This window comes from Pongo pygmaeus, chromosome 7, assembly GCF_028885625.2.
Source record: "Pongo pygmaeus isolate AG05252 chromosome 7, NHGRI_mPonPyg2-v2.0_pri, whole genome shotgun sequence".
Classification (NCBI taxonomy): Eukaryota; Metazoa; Chordata; class Mammalia; order Primates; family Hominidae; genus Pongo; species Pongo pygmaeus.
The window spans coordinates 25,329,945-25,347,539 of record NC_072380.2 but is presented as its reverse complement, the minus strand read 5'-3'; the positions used below and the strand labels follow the sequence as shown (position 1 = coordinate 25,347,539).

At 41.5% G+C, this 17,595-nt stretch overlaps 1 protein-coding gene across 4 annotated transcripts in view; it reads right to left on the bottom strand.

Annotated features, from left to right (window-relative positions):
• DOCK5 (dedicator of cytokinesis 5) overlaps positions 1–17,595 on the bottom strand; it is a 239,090-nt gene that overhangs the window by 179,705 nt on the left and 41,790 nt on the right. For all 4 annotated transcript variants that reach the window (XM_054498518.2, XM_063669373.1, XM_063669374.1 and 1 more), the window contains exon 2: positions 756–839. In XM_054498518.2, the coding sequence (XP_054354493.2) occupies positions 756–839 (84 nt within the window). The remainder of the gene's footprint in view (positions 1–755; positions 840–17,595) is intronic.

The window sequence follows — 17,595 nt, the reverse complement described above, 5'->3', positions numbered from 1 at the left end:
ACCCTAAAGGTTGTTCTTGGTTTGGTCCTCAACTTCAGTGGCCTGGCTATGCTTTTGTTGTGCTCTGGAGGTTTGGATTAAAAATGTGGATATATGGAGGAAAACTTCTTCTAGGATTTAGAGAACCTGAGCTGAAGTTGGAAGCCTGCGGTGGAGTGGGTACAGACATGACCAATGCTTGGCAGACAAATAGGCAGTCCTGAGTACGACCCCGCAGCCCACTAACAGGTTAACGGAACCATGGCCCTCGCCTGACCTAGTTGAAGGAAATATACCATCAGCCTTTCCGGACCTGCTGCAGTCATGACCTAATTTTCTAAAAGAATCTCAGCAACACCAGAAAGACTCTCCCTCATTTCTCCCCCAACCTGGGAACATTTAGTGCTGAACAGAAAGAGACCCTTAATCAGCAGTGCTTCCTTTGAGCTACTGCCAGCCCAACATCCCAAGTGTCTCCTCGCGAGCCAGCTCTGTCACTGATCCTTCTGTGCCCAAGTGGCCTGGCCACACCAGCACCCTTCACATACGCATGAGCTTTCACCCTGGTGTCTGTGCAAGATTGTGCTCATGTACTCAGCTGGCTGTTTTGAAATCACACTCTGTTCAAAACTGTGTCACCCAAGTACTTCCTGAATTTTTACTAGCACTGTTTCAGGAAGTCAAGCATGTTGATGTTTACTCTAAGTGCCTTTTTAGTAAGTAATTTACACTGTTTTTCCCTTGCCCTCATCTGGCAGAAGGCCAGCCAGACTTACCCTCGTACATCTCCAGGATGTGAACTGTGTCACCGATCTGCAAGGAGAGCTCCACATCTTGAGAAGCATTGTAGTTATAGATCGCTGGAAATGAGAAATAAAAAAGGGAAATTAGAATGCATGTCACTTGGCTGGGCGCGGTGGCTCACGCCTATAATCTCAGCACTTTGGGAGGGCGAGGCGGGTGGATCACGAGGTCAGGAGTTCAAGACCAGCCTGGCCAAAACGGTGAAACCCCATCTCTACTAAAAATACAAAAATCAGCTGGGCGTAGTGGCAGGCGCCTATAATCTCAGCTACTTGGGAGGCTGAGGCAGGAGAACTGCTTGAACCCGGGCAGCACAGATTGCAGTGAGCTGAGATCACACCACTGCACGCCAGCCAGGGTGATAAAATAAGACTCCGTCTCAAAAAAAAAAAAAAAAAAAAAAAAAGAATGCATGTCACAGTGAACAATTCGGTCAACAAACAACTCTGTATTTAATAATTTCATGTGAATCGCCCACTGTAAAGCAGAGAATGGATCCTCATTTCCCCCATCCAACAAATACTGATCAGTTGCCTGCTACATATCACGAACTGTGTTAGAGACTAGTGATAGAGGGGCAAATCACATGGACATGGCCCCTGTCCCCAGGAAACTTAACAGTTGAGTGGAAGGAAGAAAGATATCAAATATATAATCACAGAAATAACTAGTTAAAGTTGTGATAAGTGTTAGGAAAGAAACAATCCGGTTACAATGAGAATATATTGTGGGATTCTGTTAGTCAGTCCCCTTGTTCATCAGACAACAGCCAGCCTGCAAGAACACAGAACTGATGATCTCTAGGACATAGATGAGCCATGTCCTGGCTTCCATGACACAGTATCTGATGGCAAAAGGCCACCTGTGAGGCCCATCCACCCTCCAGTGACAAACTGACACAGGGCACGGTGCAATGATGGTGCCTGGCCCCAGCCCAAGGCATCCTGGGCAACTGGGTTACCGCAGCACTTCCTAATCAAGGTGACCTCAGCCACCACAGTCTTTAGGGCTGGCAATGGCTGGGCCGGGTTGTGAAAAATGATAGACTAACTCGTAACTCAAAAAAAGAAGACAAACCAATTTTAAGACAGGCCAGAGCTTTGAAAAGATATTTTGCCAAAAATTATGTATGAATAGCTAACAGGCACATGAAGAGATGTTCGACACTATTAGTCATGGGAAAATACAAATTAAAACCACAGTGAGATACCACTCCACACCCACCAGAATGGCTATGATAAAGAAAAAAGAAAAGGCAGACAAATGGCAAGAATGTGGAGAAACTAGAACTCTCCTGCATTGCTGATAGGAATGTAAAATGATACAGCCCCTTCTGAAAACAGTTGGGGAACTTCTCAAAAAGTTAAACATAAATTTACCATAGGTCCTAGCAATCCATTCCTAGGTACCTACAAAGAGAAATGAAGCCATGTGTCTACATAAGAACCTTATGTGAATGTTCAGAGCTGCGGTGGTGGGCTGTAAAGGTGCCCCCCCCACCCCGCCAAAAGAAATCCACATCAAATCCCTGAACCTGTGTATGTTACCCTGTAAGGCAAAAGAATTGATTAAGTTAAGGATTTTTAAAAAATTATTCTTTAAGCTCTGGGATATATGTGCAGAACGTGCAGGTTTGTTACATAGGTATACACGTGCCATGGTGGTTTGCTGAGCCCATCAACCCGTCATCTACATTAGGTATTTCTCCTAATGCTATCCCTCCCCTAGACCCCCATCCCCCGACAGGCCCCAGTGTGTGATGTTCTCCTCCCTGTGTCCTTGTGTTCTCACTGTTCAACTCCCACTTATGAGTGAGAACATGTGGTGTTTGGTTTTCTGTTCCTGTGTTACTTTGCTGAGAATGATGGTTTCCAGCTTCACCCATGTCCCTGCAAAGGACATGAACTCATCCTTTTTTATGGTTGCATAGTATTCCATGGTGTATATATGCCACATTTTCTTTATCCAGTCTATCATTGATGGGTAGTTGGGTTGGTTCCAAGTCTTTGCTATTGTGAGTAGTGCCACAATAAACATACATGTGCATGTGTCTTTATAGTAGCATGATTTATAATCCTTTGGGTATATACCCAGTAATGGGATTGCTGGATCAAATGGTATTTCCGGTTCTAGATCCTTGAGGAATCACCACACTGTTTTCCACAATGATAGAACCAGTTTACAGTCCCAAAAACAGTGTAAAAATGTTCCTATTTCTCCATGTCCTCTCCAGCATCTGTTGTTTCCTGACCTTTTTTTTTTTGAGAAGGAGTCTCGTTCTGTTCCCCAGGCTGGAGTGCAGTGGAGTGATCTCGGCTCACTGCAACCTCCACCTCCCGAGTTCACACCATTCTCCTGCCTCAGCCTCCCCAGTAGCTGGGACTACAGGCGCCCGCCACCATGCCCGGCTAATTTTTTTTGTATTTTTAGTACAGATGGGGTTTCACCATGTTAGCCAGGATGGTCTTGATCTCCTAACCTCGTGATCCACCCGCCTCAGCCTCCCAAAGTGCTGGGATTACAGGCGTGAGCCACTGCGCCCGGCCTCCTGACTTTTTAATGATCGCCATTCTAACTGGCGTAAGATGGTATCTCATTGTGGTTTTTATTTGCATTTTTCTAATGACCAGTGATAAGGATTTTGAGAGGAGCTGTCTTCCCTGAATTATCAGGGTGGCCTTAAATGCAATCACATATATCTTTACAAGAGAGAAAGAGAGAGAGCTGAGAGACACACCGGAGAGAAGGCAATGTGCAGATGGAGGCTGAGATTGAACTGATGTGACCGCAAGTCAGAGAAGGCCAGTATCCACCAGAAGCTGGAAGAAGCAAGGAATGGAATCTCCCCAAGGGCCTCCGGAGGGAGCACAGCCCTGTTTGCACCTTGACTTCCTAACTCCCATCTCCAGAACTGTGAGAGAATAAACCCCCACTGTCTTGAGACATCAAGTGTATAATTTGTCACAGCAGCCACTGAAATCCACTACAGTAGCATTATTCACAATAGCCCCAAAAATGGAAATAATTTATTAACTGATGAAAGGATACATAAAGTATGGTATATCCATGCAATGGAATACTACACAGCAATGAAAAGAAATGGAATACAGACACATACTGCAACATGAATGAACCTCAAAACATTACAACTAAAGGAAAGAAGCCAGATGCAAAAGACCACATAGTTTATGATACCATTTATTCAAAATGTCCAGAATTAAGCAAATCTATAAAAGGCAATATAGGAGATTATTGGTTGCCTGGGGCTGTGAGGAGGGAATGGTGATTGACCACAAAAGGCCCTAAGGAGCTTCTTGGGGAGATGAAAACATCCTAAAACTGGGTTGTGGTGATATTTACACAACTCTGTAAATTTACTAAAAATCAGTAAATTATATGCTTAAAATGGGTAGATTTTATGGTATGTAAATTACACTTGATGGAAGCGGTTTTTTTTTTTTTTTTAAGTAGATTTACTTCTTACCCTCACTTTACTGATGAGGGAACTACATCTTTCCAGGAAAAAAGAACCCCCTTAGAGATTCAGCTCTAGCCATGGACTTGACAAGCCAAGGAACCCATAAGGCTCCCATCTCTGTAGGCCTGATGAGGGGCCATCCACACTGATGAATGGATGGTCACTCAATCCATCAGTATATCCCCCAGCGAAGAAAGGTGTCCTTGACATTGCCAGTGGCGGGTCTTCCCGGCTCTTCCCTGCTCTTCCCAGCTCTTCCCTGGGCCTGCAGTGCACCCTGCACCTGCAGCTTGGCTTACATCACAGTCAACCTATCAGTGAGCAGGAAGGAGCACACGTCCAGCCACCTGTTTTCCAGTGACCTCTCCTTGATGAAGGAAGTCATCCAGGTAGTGCTCTCCTGCACTCCTGGCACAGAAGCCTGGACAAAGTATGTTGGAATTTATTTTACTATTGAGCTTATGGACTAGGCTATGAATTCACAACCAGGATTGGCTGGTGACATAGGTTAGGAGAAATCGCACGCGATTCAGAAGTAGGAGTAATTCCCAATTTCTAGATCTTCTCATGGGTTCACTGGGCCACTGCTGCTATTCCACTGGAGTTCAACTCCTTCATTCGTCTGCTGGTTTACAGGAATGCTCTGCCTGCTAGTTTGGCAGACCTCACATCCTTGACATCTCCTAGTCCCTATTCATGGCCTTGTACTGAAATGGTCCCTGCCATTGGCCCCCTTCTCAGATGAAAACAGGAAGTAGTGAGGTCACTGAGTCACGATGAATTGTGTGATGACCATGCTTCACCTCTTCCTGGTTCCGGTCATTGGAAAAGTAAGCAGAAGTTCTCAAAGGCAGCACCTTGCACTGGAAGCTCCAAACACAAACACCTACCAAGGACTGCTGGAAACACACACACATACACACACACACACACACACACACACACACACCAAAGACCGGTTTGCATAAACCTAGATCTCTAAGCCTGACCCAAAATACCTCCAAAATTGTCCCAGCCCGTAATTATCTGTCTTTGTCTCCACTATCTGCAAAATTCCAACCTACTCTCCAGTGAAGACTCCTATGTTCTCTCCTAAATTCTGAGCTCAGTCCATGGTTTGTTTCTGCCTAGAACGAGGGCCTGTCTCGACTTTGTAACAATCCAAATCTCACCTCTGCAATGCAATTCAACAAATGGCTACTAGCTCCCGATTACCTGCGTGGATCTCTTTCTTTTCTGACATTCCACAACAATTTTCCCTTCCAGCACACTTTGGGTTTTTAATCACAGACAATCTTGTATAATTGTCTGCCATCAATTAGAAGGAAATCCCTATGATTGGGGCCCTCATTACACATTACTTTTGTGTCTTTCTCATTACAAGGCACAGGCTTAGTCCCAAAGAAAGTACTCAAGGTATAATAATGATGTCAGAAAAGAATATATTTTAAAAACACATATTTTTATCCCTTCTATAAAATCCATCAAAAAGTTCAGTTATTCACCACTTCTTCCCCAAACTCAAACACACTTCTGCTTTCCTCCAGAGCAGAGGCTGTGGTTTCCCATCACTCAAGAAAGGGTTACTAAAATCACTTCTCCACCCATTTGGTTTATCACAAGAGAGAATCTGCCTCTCCAACCTAAGCTTTCAAAGAGATTCATGTTAGAAGCACATGCCTTCAACAATGCCTTTCACTGGAGTGAAAAGTCACCACTTAGAGGGTGTTTGTACAATCTGCTTCATGTCTCTGGGCAGAAGCACAAACGAGATTTCCAATCACTGCCATCATCTATTCATTCTAACTCTTGGGTTTGGTAGTATGCCCTCCATATCTTAATATACCTCATATTTCCAGTGTATTTCATAGTTTACTTTCATATATATCTTAGTAATTGTATAGAGTGGATGCCAGGTGTCACATTATTTAATGGGGAAGCTGAGACTCAGAAGGGTTAAACCCAGCTTGCAAGCAGCAAAGCTATTATAAAGCTGGTCTGTTCATCACATTTGACCAAGCCAGTCCATAATGGTGAAGATATGCCCTGGAATAGCCCAGAAACAAAGAGAAGAGCCTAGATTTCTCTCTTTAAATGACCATCCTACTTACCAAACCAAGCTTTCTCATGACACACATCAGTGACTGGTGATCACATTGTCCGCTAGTCTGATGCTATTTCAAGAATGAGAGTACAACTAATGCCCTTAGTGGGCCCACAGTTTCTTTCTAGAATACGAATAACTGTTATAGAGAAAGCTAGAGAAATGGGAAACCAAGAAAAACCTCAGGGTAAGCAAAACGGATTCAAGACTCAACTCTACCGCTTACACAATGCATGACCTTGAATGAGCTACTAAGCCTAGGCCTCAGTTTCTTATCTGTAAAACAGGATTGCCTTTAAAGAGCCCTCTGGCTCTAACGTCTTCTGATTCACAGGGTAATGAGAAGAGGCAAAAGAAACATGTGCCATTTTTGAACCGGCAGGCACGACCACAATCTCTTGTTTTGACTGAGGAAATTAAACAAGAACCGGGAGTTGCTGTACATACGTTGCCTCGCTGGCTGCCATGAACTGCATTGGGAAAGACAAATTGCTGGAATTCTTCCCTAAGCAACTTACTGTTTATAACAGGAAAATATAATTTTGCAGAGCCAAGTAGACAAGACAAAATAGTTTGCATTTTACTGAATCTTTGATTTGGCTCTTTCTTTTAAACCAGGCTTACATGAGAGAAGAAAACTGAAGTCCTGGGATTATGCAATAAGAAACCAACAGAACAGATTTACTGGCTGCAAACTGAGTGATCAGTTTTGACAATGAAAAGTCTGTAGGCTAGTAAGTAATAAATATTTCTTTTTCTTTTTCATGTTTATTTTTTATTTTTTTGAGACAGGGACTCACTCTATCAACCAGGCCAGAGTACAGTGGCACAATCATGGGTCACTGTAGCCTTGACCTCCCTAGGCTCTGGTGATCCTCCCGCCTCATCCCCTCAAGTACCTAGGACTACAGGCATGTGCCACCACACCTGGCTAATTTTTAAACTTTTTTTGTAGTGACAAAGTTTCACCATGTTAGACAGGCTGGTCTCGAACTCCTGAGCTCATGTGATCCACCCACTTTGGCCTCCCAAAGTGCTCAGATTACAGGCATGGGACATCCAGCCTGGCCAAGTAATGAATATTTCTAATGAATGAGATTATTACATGAATCCTCAAATTACAATCCCCTGAAGAATAGCTACATTATATTTTTTATTAGTCACTTGATAGAATCTACAAAAGAAAGATCCAGCAAACACAGAATGAGATACCAATTGGAGGCATATATCATTCATAATATTCCAAAGATGATTATGGCCAGGTGCACTGGCTTACGCCTGTAATCCCAGAACTTTGGGAGGCCGAGGCAGGTGGACAAGTTGAGGTCAGGAGTTCGAGACCAGCTTGGCCAACACGGTAAAACCCCGTCTCTACTAAAAATACCAAAAAAAAAAAAAAAAAAAATTAGCTAGGTGTGGTGGCTCATGCCTGTAATCCCAGCTACTCAGAAGGCTGAGGCAGGAGAATCGCTTGAACCTGGGAGGCAGAGGTTGCAGTGAGCCGGCATCATATCACTGCACTCCAGCCTGGGCAACAGAGTGAGACTCTGTTTCAAAAAAAATTAAAAAAAAGATGGTTACAATTCTTCTTTTCCATTATGATCTTGATCTGCCTAGTTTCAGATATGCATTCTATAAAAACTAAAGAGGCACAACTCATCTTTGATCTTCATCTTGGCTTTCCTGCAATGATATCCAAGAAGGCCAAACAGATTTCATTTTAGGATGATAATTACAAGTAGGTTCCAAATCAGTCTTTCTACAATGAGATGACCATCACGCCACCTCTCTGCTCAGATTTATCCAGGACAGAGGCTATCAGGTTAGGACATCAGCTCTATTTCTCACCAACAGTACTCCATAAGAGCAGGCTCTTACAGGATTCTTAACTTCATTTTTTAGATAGTTTAGGAGAAGAGAGGATTTCATAATCAATGCATTGATTACTATTTAGAAATCTCTATCTTGGCTGGGTGTGGTGGCTCATGTCTGTAATTCCAGCATTTTGGGAGGCCGAGGCAGGTGGCTCACTTGAGGCCAGGAGTTCAAGAAAAGCCTGGCCAACATGGTAAAACCCAGTCTCTACTAAAAATATAAAAATTAGACAGGCATGGCAGCACGCACCTGTTATCCTAGCTACTCGGGAGGCTGAGGCATGAGAATCGCTTGAATCCAGGTGGTGGAGGTTGCAGTGAGCTGAGATCATGCCACTGCACTCCAGCCTGCACGACAGTAAGACTCTGTTTCAAAAAAAAAAGAAAGAAAAGAAAAGAAAAAAATCTCTATCTTAAAGATTATATATATTTGTGAAGGGAATAGATAAATATCTTGAACTGAAGGGATATTTCTCAGATATAAACTCAAATATTGTTTCTTGATTGCCTCACTGGCAGCAAGTGATGACTTAGAAGCCACATCATTTACATGAATATGAGATTAAATTTACATGACATGCTACAGCAAGAAAGCAGAAACAAGGCAATTCGAAATTACAGAACAAAGGCCCAGCACAGTGGCTCACGCCTGTAATCCCAGCATTTCGGGAGGCTGAGTGGGAGGATTGCTTTACCTCAGGAGTTCAAGACCAGCCGGGGCAACATAGGGAGACCCTGTCTCAAAAAATAATAAAAATTAGCCAGGCATAATGGTGTGTGCCTATGGTCCCAGCTACCCGAGAGGGTTAGGTGGGAGGATCGCTTGAGCCCAGGAGGTTGAGGTTACAGTGAGCTGAGATTGTAGCAGTCGAGGCTACAGTGAGCTGAGATTGTACCACTGCACTACCTAGGCGACAGAGCAAGACCCTGTCTCAAACAAACAAACAAACAAAAACAAAATTACAGAACAAAAAGTCTATGGTGTATAATCATGAGGAGTTTTTTTCCCACAGCTTCCTCATCTGAAAAAGGGAGGCAACAGTACATTCTTCCTATGGTTTTGTGAGGCCCAAAAAGGAGAATTTGTGCAGGGCCAGAATGATGACTAACACCTGGCAGACAGTGAGTAAAGAGCAGTCTCCTCCCCTCCACTCCTTCCCCTTTCTCGTGGTGTCCAGCTTCCCATTCAGGGCATGGTGACACCTACATCCTCAAAGGTGGACACTACCCCCTCATCAATAAACAAGTGGGAGTCGGTCAATGAAAACAGTGAATCAGGAAGGACTGGAGAGGTCACACAACAAATCAGCCTCACTGGTCCTTCCAAGGCAATGGTTGATGGACAACGAAATGCAGATGTCTTTGATTAGAGCTAAGCCATTTTATTGCAGGCCGCTAAATACAGAGCTCCTTTAAGAAACAGCACCAGGCGCAGGGAGTATTTTAATACATTCACCATTTCTTGCTGCCCCTTCCAAGCATTTCTGCAACAATTCAATGAGGAACCAGGGTATTATCCAGAACACTAAAGATGGCCTCAGTCATGTACTCACCACAGGACCCTCAGGCTGTATATAATATCAAAGGTACACATGCTAAGGTTATTCATGCCTATAGTTCTATTAGCCTCCATTTTTCTCAATGAATATCTTCCTTATTAAGCAAAATAGGAAAAAGTAAAACAGAAAAAAATCTGACAGCAACTATTGCAGTCTTTAATGATGAAGGAAAATAGCTCACTACCCAGCCCAGAACATCTTTTCCAAAGCAAATAAAGTCTCCTTATCAGGTTCTTCTTGGTACACATCCTTATTAAACAAAAAGTGAACAGATCTAAGATTAAGACGGTCACATCTAAGACTCTGTTGAGCTAAGACTCTGTTACAGACAGAAATCATCACTGACGAATAGAGAATCTGAAGATAAATGCCAGAGGTTACTGTGGAATCTAGAAAAAGCATTTTTAAATGATAGTTGAGGATGTCACCGATTATCTTCTCCATATGTACAAGAATGAGACAAACACATTTCACTGAGAAAAGTAATGATCCCCAACCAGGCTACAAAAGTCATTACTTTGATAATATCAACCTAAAAAATGCAAGTACAATAGCAGCTTCCAGCCCTGGGCCAGTCTGAGGACAAGCTCTGGCCTGACTCCTTTAACCTCTGAATCCTACTCAGGAGGATTTTAGAACTGAATCTCAACTTCCTGGGTATTTATACACGCCAGAATCACACCCTACTGAAATTGCAGTGAGGAAACGGAAGAATAGGACATGTGTACATACGTGTGTGTGTGAAGTTCAAAGTGACAGACCTGATGTGATTATTTCACATTGCATGTCTGCATCAAGACATCTCGTGTACCCCATAAATATATACACCTACTATGTACTTATAAAAATTAAAAATAAAACAAAATTTTTTAAAAAGTGAAGCACTAAAAAATATCTAGAATTTTAAAAAAGAAAGAAAAGTGATAGACCAAGGTGAACAAAATTATAGCTGTGCCATTGAAGATATTTTCCATAGTGTGGCCAAAAAACTACCATCCTGGACTCTAGGGCAGGTGATTCAATCTTTGCAGGCTTCTGTTCCCTCATCAGTAAAGTGAGCTGGTGTTTTACCTAACTCTTCTGGTTAAGAATAAAATGAGAAAAAACAAAAACAAGCAACTATTGGTTATGTCTTTGGAACCAAGATCTTGCAGCATCAAAGACAAGTACACAATCAAAAAAGTTAACTGATTCTGGGACGATGTGGGTTGGAAATATCAGTTTGAATTTGGGATTTGTTTTCTACCTAAAAAACACATATTTCAATCCTACTTGTCGCCCAGGTGGACCAGGGAACCAACCCATCAGGGACCAGATGAATTATCCTGCTTTAAGCATTAAAAACTAGGCAAAATTTATATGACACGTTGGTTTTCAGACACTGAACAGCAGGCAGTGCAGGGAGTGATACCTGAGAGGAGAGAAACAGATGAGTGAAGTCTACACCTGCCTGCACTTACTGCTTGAACAGGGTTTCCAGGCTATTGTGCAGGCAGCCAGTGGTCCCTCTGAGACCAGGAAAGAGAGTGGAGAATTCAGGGGGGTCAAGGTGGCTGGAATGTGCAGGGCAGAGAACCAGAGAGAAGAGGGCTGCTCAGAGAGAGTGCTAGAGATGTGTAGAAGGTTCCTCAAGTCTTTAGCTGAGTACTCGTCAGTGCATGCATGTGAAAATACCCGAGGCTAAGAAAAAAATCACTGGAAAAGAGCAAGAGGCATTGTTCCCAACCCACACACATGGATGAGAACAGCTTACAGATCCCACAACCAGAGTAGAGAAAGCTTGGAATATGAGGGTACTGGGCTGAGAGATCAGACGGGTACTGAGTACTCGGTAGTGCAGTGTTACAGACTGAATGTTTGTCTCCTGTACCCCTAAATGTTTATGTTGAAATCTACGCCCATAGTATTAGGTATTAGGAGGTGGGCTTTTGGGAGGTAATTAAGTCATGAGGGTGGAGCTCTCATGAATGGGATTAGTGCCCTTATAAAAGACCCCAGAGAGCTCACTTGCCCTTTTTGTACCATGCAAGGACACAGTGATAAGTTGGCAGTCTGCAACTCAGAAGGTGGCCCTCACCAGAACCTGACAATGCTGGAACCTTGGCCTTGGACTTTGAGCTGCCAAAACTGTGAGAAATATATTTCTGTTGTTTACTAGCCACCCGGTCTATGAGACTTTGTTATAGCATCCCAAATAGACTTAGACATGTAGCCAAAATGGCCCCAGAATAAAGGCTGTGTTGGTCCTGCATAACAAAGCTAAAATGCAAACCTTGAATATGTTTTCCAATAACTAGCTCAGCCTTGTTCTGCATTGCATTGCATCTGCATTGCAGAACAAGACTCAAACTCCCAAGAGGATTAAATTCATGTCTGACATCTGGTTCAAGATTACCAAATAGCCAGAGAAGAAGAAAAATATTACTCATAGGTAGGAGAAAAAAGACTTTTAGAAAAAGACCCAGAAATGACAGATCAGGCAACAGAACAAGTCCCAAGTAATTTAAAAGGATGCAAATCATACAAAGCATTTTCTTTGACTACAATAGAATTGAATTACCAATTAGTATCAGAAAGATACTTAGGAACTCTCAAAATATTTGAAAACTAAACACACACCTCTAAATAACCCAAGGAACATTCCAATATCAACATTACCCAACATATTATGATGAAAAAAGGAAAAAAATATGATCATCTTAATAGACATAGAAAAGACATTTGGTAAAATCTGATATCTCTTCATAATAAAAGCTTGTCAGCAAAGTAGAAAAAAACATCCATGATACACATCTAGCAAACACCATAATGAACTGTTAAATATTAAATGTGCTCCTCTAATACCAGGTACAAGGCAAGGATATCTGCTTGAATCACTCTATTTCACATTTTAAGGGTGGGTCTAACTAGTTCAATAAGGCAAGAAAAAGAAATAAAAGGCATATTAATTAGAAAGGATAATATAAAATTGTGTTTATGAGCAAATACCATGATTATATAGAAAATCTTAAGGCATTTGCAAAAACAAAGTTACTACAACTAATACGTGAGTTTTTAGGGAGGTTTCAGGGCCTAATTTTTTGGTCAATGTATAAGAATCCATTGTATTTCTCTATACTACAACAAACAATATGAAATTGCTTGGTTGTGATAAAAAGTGCATTTCTTCCCATGAAGTGCAGGTGTAGTAATCTGAAGACTAAGCCCCAGAGAAATACTTGCACAAGTGTACCAGGAAATATGTACAAGAAAGTTCACAGAAGCATGGTGTGTGATAGCCCTTTGAAAAGAGAATCACCCCTAATGTCCATGGAAAGGAAAACGGAGAAATAGATTATGGCATATTCAGATATAGAATTCTATATGGCAGGGAAAATAAGTGCATGCATGACACTAACAGAATGTAGAGCGAATTAAAAAATTACAGAAAAATATACACAGGAAGATGCCTTTAGATATAATACCAAATCTTACAAAACTAAGTGAATTGAATTTGCATATACATATGTGTATGGATGATAAAACTACAGAAAAAAAAAGGAGGAAATGAAACACACTAACCTGAGGGTATGTTTACATCCAGGGTGGGGCCAAGGTGTCAGACAATTAGGGAAGAGCATGAGTATAGGATTAATATACTTAGAATCATGTTGTTTGCAATTCATTTGACAGGGATATGTAGGTACTTTTACTACTGTTTTTCTTCATACTCTTCGCAAATGGTGTAAATTTATTTATTTATTTATTTATTTTTGAGATGGAGTCTCACATCATCACCCAGGCTAGAGTGCAGTGGCGCCATCTTGGCTCACTGCAACCTCCCCTTCCCAGGTTCAAGTGATTCTCCTGCCTCAGCCTCCCAAGTAACTGGGGTTACAGGCATGCACCACCACGCCTGGCAAATTTTTGTATTTTTAGTACAGACAGGGTTTCACCTTGTTGGCCAGGCTGGTCTCAAACTCCTGGGCTCAAGCAATCCTCCCACTTCGGCCTCCCAAAGTGCTGGGGTTACAGGCATGAGTCACCATGCCCAGCCTGGTATAAATATACTTTATGCATTCAATGTTTAATTAAAACAACAAAAACCAGTTAGACAGATACTTATATATGTATGCAGGAGAGGATCATAATGACAAAAGGAAACCTGTTTACATAACTGATGGCACGTTAACACAAACCTACATATAGGTATTATTCCAGTGGTTTGCAACGTTTAGCACACATCAGAATTATGTGAGAGGCTTGCTCCAACCCAGGTTGCGAGGTCCTAAACCTAGTTTCTGATTCAGTAGGTTGGGAATATGGCACAAGAATGTGTGTTTGTAGCACATTCCCAGATACCACTGGTGCTCCTGGTTCAGAGATGACATTGCAAAACCCCTGCATTACTATATGTGAGCCTCATGCAAACCAGCAGAGAAGAAAGAGCTCATGGTCCTCGTTTTACAGATAAAGAAACATAATCTCTGAGAGATTAAGAGGTCTGCAGTATTACATAATATTTAATCACACCAGCTCGGGACTCAGACTGTTTATGTCCAACCCTGGCTCTATACTTGCTGATTCTTATTGAAGGTAATTCTTGATCCAATTGCAGTTTTCACTTACAAGAAAACTATGACCTGAATAAAGTAGCTTGCTTAAAATCGTAGAGAATTAGAAGCAGTCTAGGACGAGCAAGCTGGAACCATTTTTCTCAAGGGCCACATTAGTGATCTTTATAATAAATTTTACCCTGTATTAAATTATACCTTTAAAGTAAACAATAAAAACAGTGGAGGAATAAAAACAAATGACCAAGTACCTTTTATGCAATGAAGGAATGATAATCAATCAATCAAATAAACAAATGAAACATTCAGGTCTATGAATTATTATATATGAATATATCACAGGGTTAGAATGACCCTTTGATATATTTTCCTTCTTCATATATATAAGCAACCAAATAAAATTTTCTTTTTGAGATACAATTAGTTGCAATCAATTCAAAGCAAAGATATGAAAAATTCTTTTCAATCTCATTTCTTCTTCCAGTCTGAAGAAAGGTAAATCAGTATTTCTAAGACTTAATTTTAGAAGAAATGAAAACTTAAATTCACCTGAACTGCACTTTTTTTTTTTTGATACGGAGTCTAGCTTTGTCACCCAGGCCGGAGTGCAGTAGCAGGATCTCAGCTCACTGCAACCTCTGCCTCCCAGGTTCAAGAGGTTCTCCTGCCTCACCTCCAGAGTATCTGGGATTACAGGTGACCACCACCATGCCCAACTAATTTTTGTATTTTTAGTAGAGATGGGGTTTCACTATGTTGGTCAGGCTAGTCTCAAACTCCTAACCTCAGATGATCTGCCTGCCTTGGCCTCCCAAAGTGCTGTAATTACAGACGTGAGCCACCGCACCTGACTCCAAGCAATTTGTTTAAGTCAAGAAACGTATGTGTGGCATTCTTTCTGGTTCCTGCATCTGTGACTTTTTGTTGCCTTCAAGTTCAACTGAGTTTAAAATTCTTGCATCACAATTTTTTTTTTTCGTAGACATGAGGTCTTACTACATTGCCCAGACTGGTCTTGAACTCCTGGGCTCAAGTGATCCTCCCGTCTTGGCCTCCCCAAGTGCTGGGATTACAGGTGTGAGACACTGTGCCCAGCTCACAATTTTTTTTTGTTTAAAAGATTGAAAGAAGAACCAAGAAAATAGATACACATCATGTTCCTGTAAGAAAAAAAGTAATCTTACAAAGAGTTCAATTCTCTAAATAAAACACAGACTAAATTAAATTCTAATTGAAATAAAAAAGATTTTTAGAAAATGACACAAAAATGGTAATAAAATGTATCTGGAAGAATAAACGTGAAAAAAAGTTAAAAAATAGTTTAAAATAGCTTGAAAATGAAAAATTAAAGGGAGACCTGCCTCAACATATTTATGTCAGGTCACCACTGCCACGGCAACGCATGGAAGTTACTGCCCCTTCCCATGGCAACAACCCAAAGACACAGAAGCTACAACCCTTTTTCTAGAAATTACTGCATACTCTGCCCCTTAGTCTGTCTATAACTCAAAGTGGTATAAATATGACTGTAGGACCAGAGCTGCCACAGTGGGCACACTGCCTATGGGGTAGCCACAAGGAACAGTCCCTCTGCCACTGCTGTACACTGCCACTTCAATCAAAGTTACTGTTTAACACCACTGGCTCGCCCTTGAATTCCATCCTAAGTGAAGCCAAGAACCCTCCCAGGTTAAGCCCCAATTTGGGGACACATCTGCCCTGCATCATGTATGGGTATTAAATTAGACAGTTACTGATAAAATTGCCATAACTTTTCCTAAGTGGAACAAAACTATGCTGAAATATCTTAGTATATTATGTTCTATTTTCATTAAATAATTAAATGTGTGTTTCAAAAACACAGAAAATGGCCAGGCATGGTGGCGCACACCTGTAATCCCAGCACTTTGGGAGGCCAAGGCAGGTGGATCGCTTGAGCCCAGGAGTTTGAGACCAGCCTGAGCAACAGGGCAAACCTCCATCTCTACAAAAAGTTAGCCAGGTGTGGTGGTGCATGTCTGTGGTCCCAGCTACTCAGGAGGCTGAGGTGGGAGGATCACTGGAGCCTGGCAGGTGGAGGCTGCAGTAGGCCATGATCCTGCCACTGCACTCCAGCCTGGGTGCCAGAGTGAGACCTTGCCTCAAAAAAACAAACAACAACAAAAACAACAAAAAAAAAGCACAGAAAAACATCTTCATGTCCATACTATAAATTATTAATGGATGCTTAGAAAACCAGAGAAAGTATTATCTAATACTTTATAGTTTGCTTGACAAAGATAAGGATATATCTTTATTCATAAAACACAATGAGACATACAAATACATACACACACCAGATTATATGTGGTAGATTTAAATAGGATTAGAACCTGACTTGGACTTTTTAAAATAACTGAACAAATGGTTTAAAAGGTCATAAGAAGGAAAAAGTATCTGAGAGTTGACAACATTTTGAGAAGGGAAAAATGGCAAGGGATTTTGCTTTCAAGACATTAGAACTTTCTATAAGGTTTACATACCCAAAGCAATCTAGCACTGACACAGAAATAAAAAAATAAATCAATGGAATCAAATAAGAAAATATCCAAAATGCATATAATTATGTACTTTAATTTAGTGGGACAAATGATTTAATAAACAGCATGGGTATAATTGCCTATTTGCTTGAAAAAAGAAATTAGACTCCCTATCTTTTATCACATCCAAAAAAATGCAAGTAATAAATTTATAAAAGCTACTCAGCTTCCTAACTATATGTTTGAAAGATCACAGCAAGCCATTTTCCACCTGCAGATTACAGTACCTGGCCCTCGTGGGAGGTCGGCAGTCAGGCTTCTCACGAAATGTGGTGTGAACGTGAGCTGCTCCGGACTTTTTGGAAAATAATCTGGCACTACTCTTGACCTAGCAATACTTTTTGAAATTCAGCAGGAGTCAGAACCACCACAATAAAATCGTAATATGAATAAGGCTGTTTATTGCAACACTGCAGTGGCAACAAACCCGGAAATAACCTGAAGGTTCAGAAAAAGGAAACGTGAAATAAATCATGGTACACACATCCCATAGATAATTAATTAGTCACCTTTTCAAGGAAAGTGAGTCAGATCTATATTTGCTGACCTGGAAAGATGACCATGGTATGGATTTAAAACATGGGGGAGCCGGGCGCGGTGGCTCACGCCTGTAATCCCAGCACTTTGGCAGGCCAAGGCGGGCGGATCATGAGGTCAGCAGATCG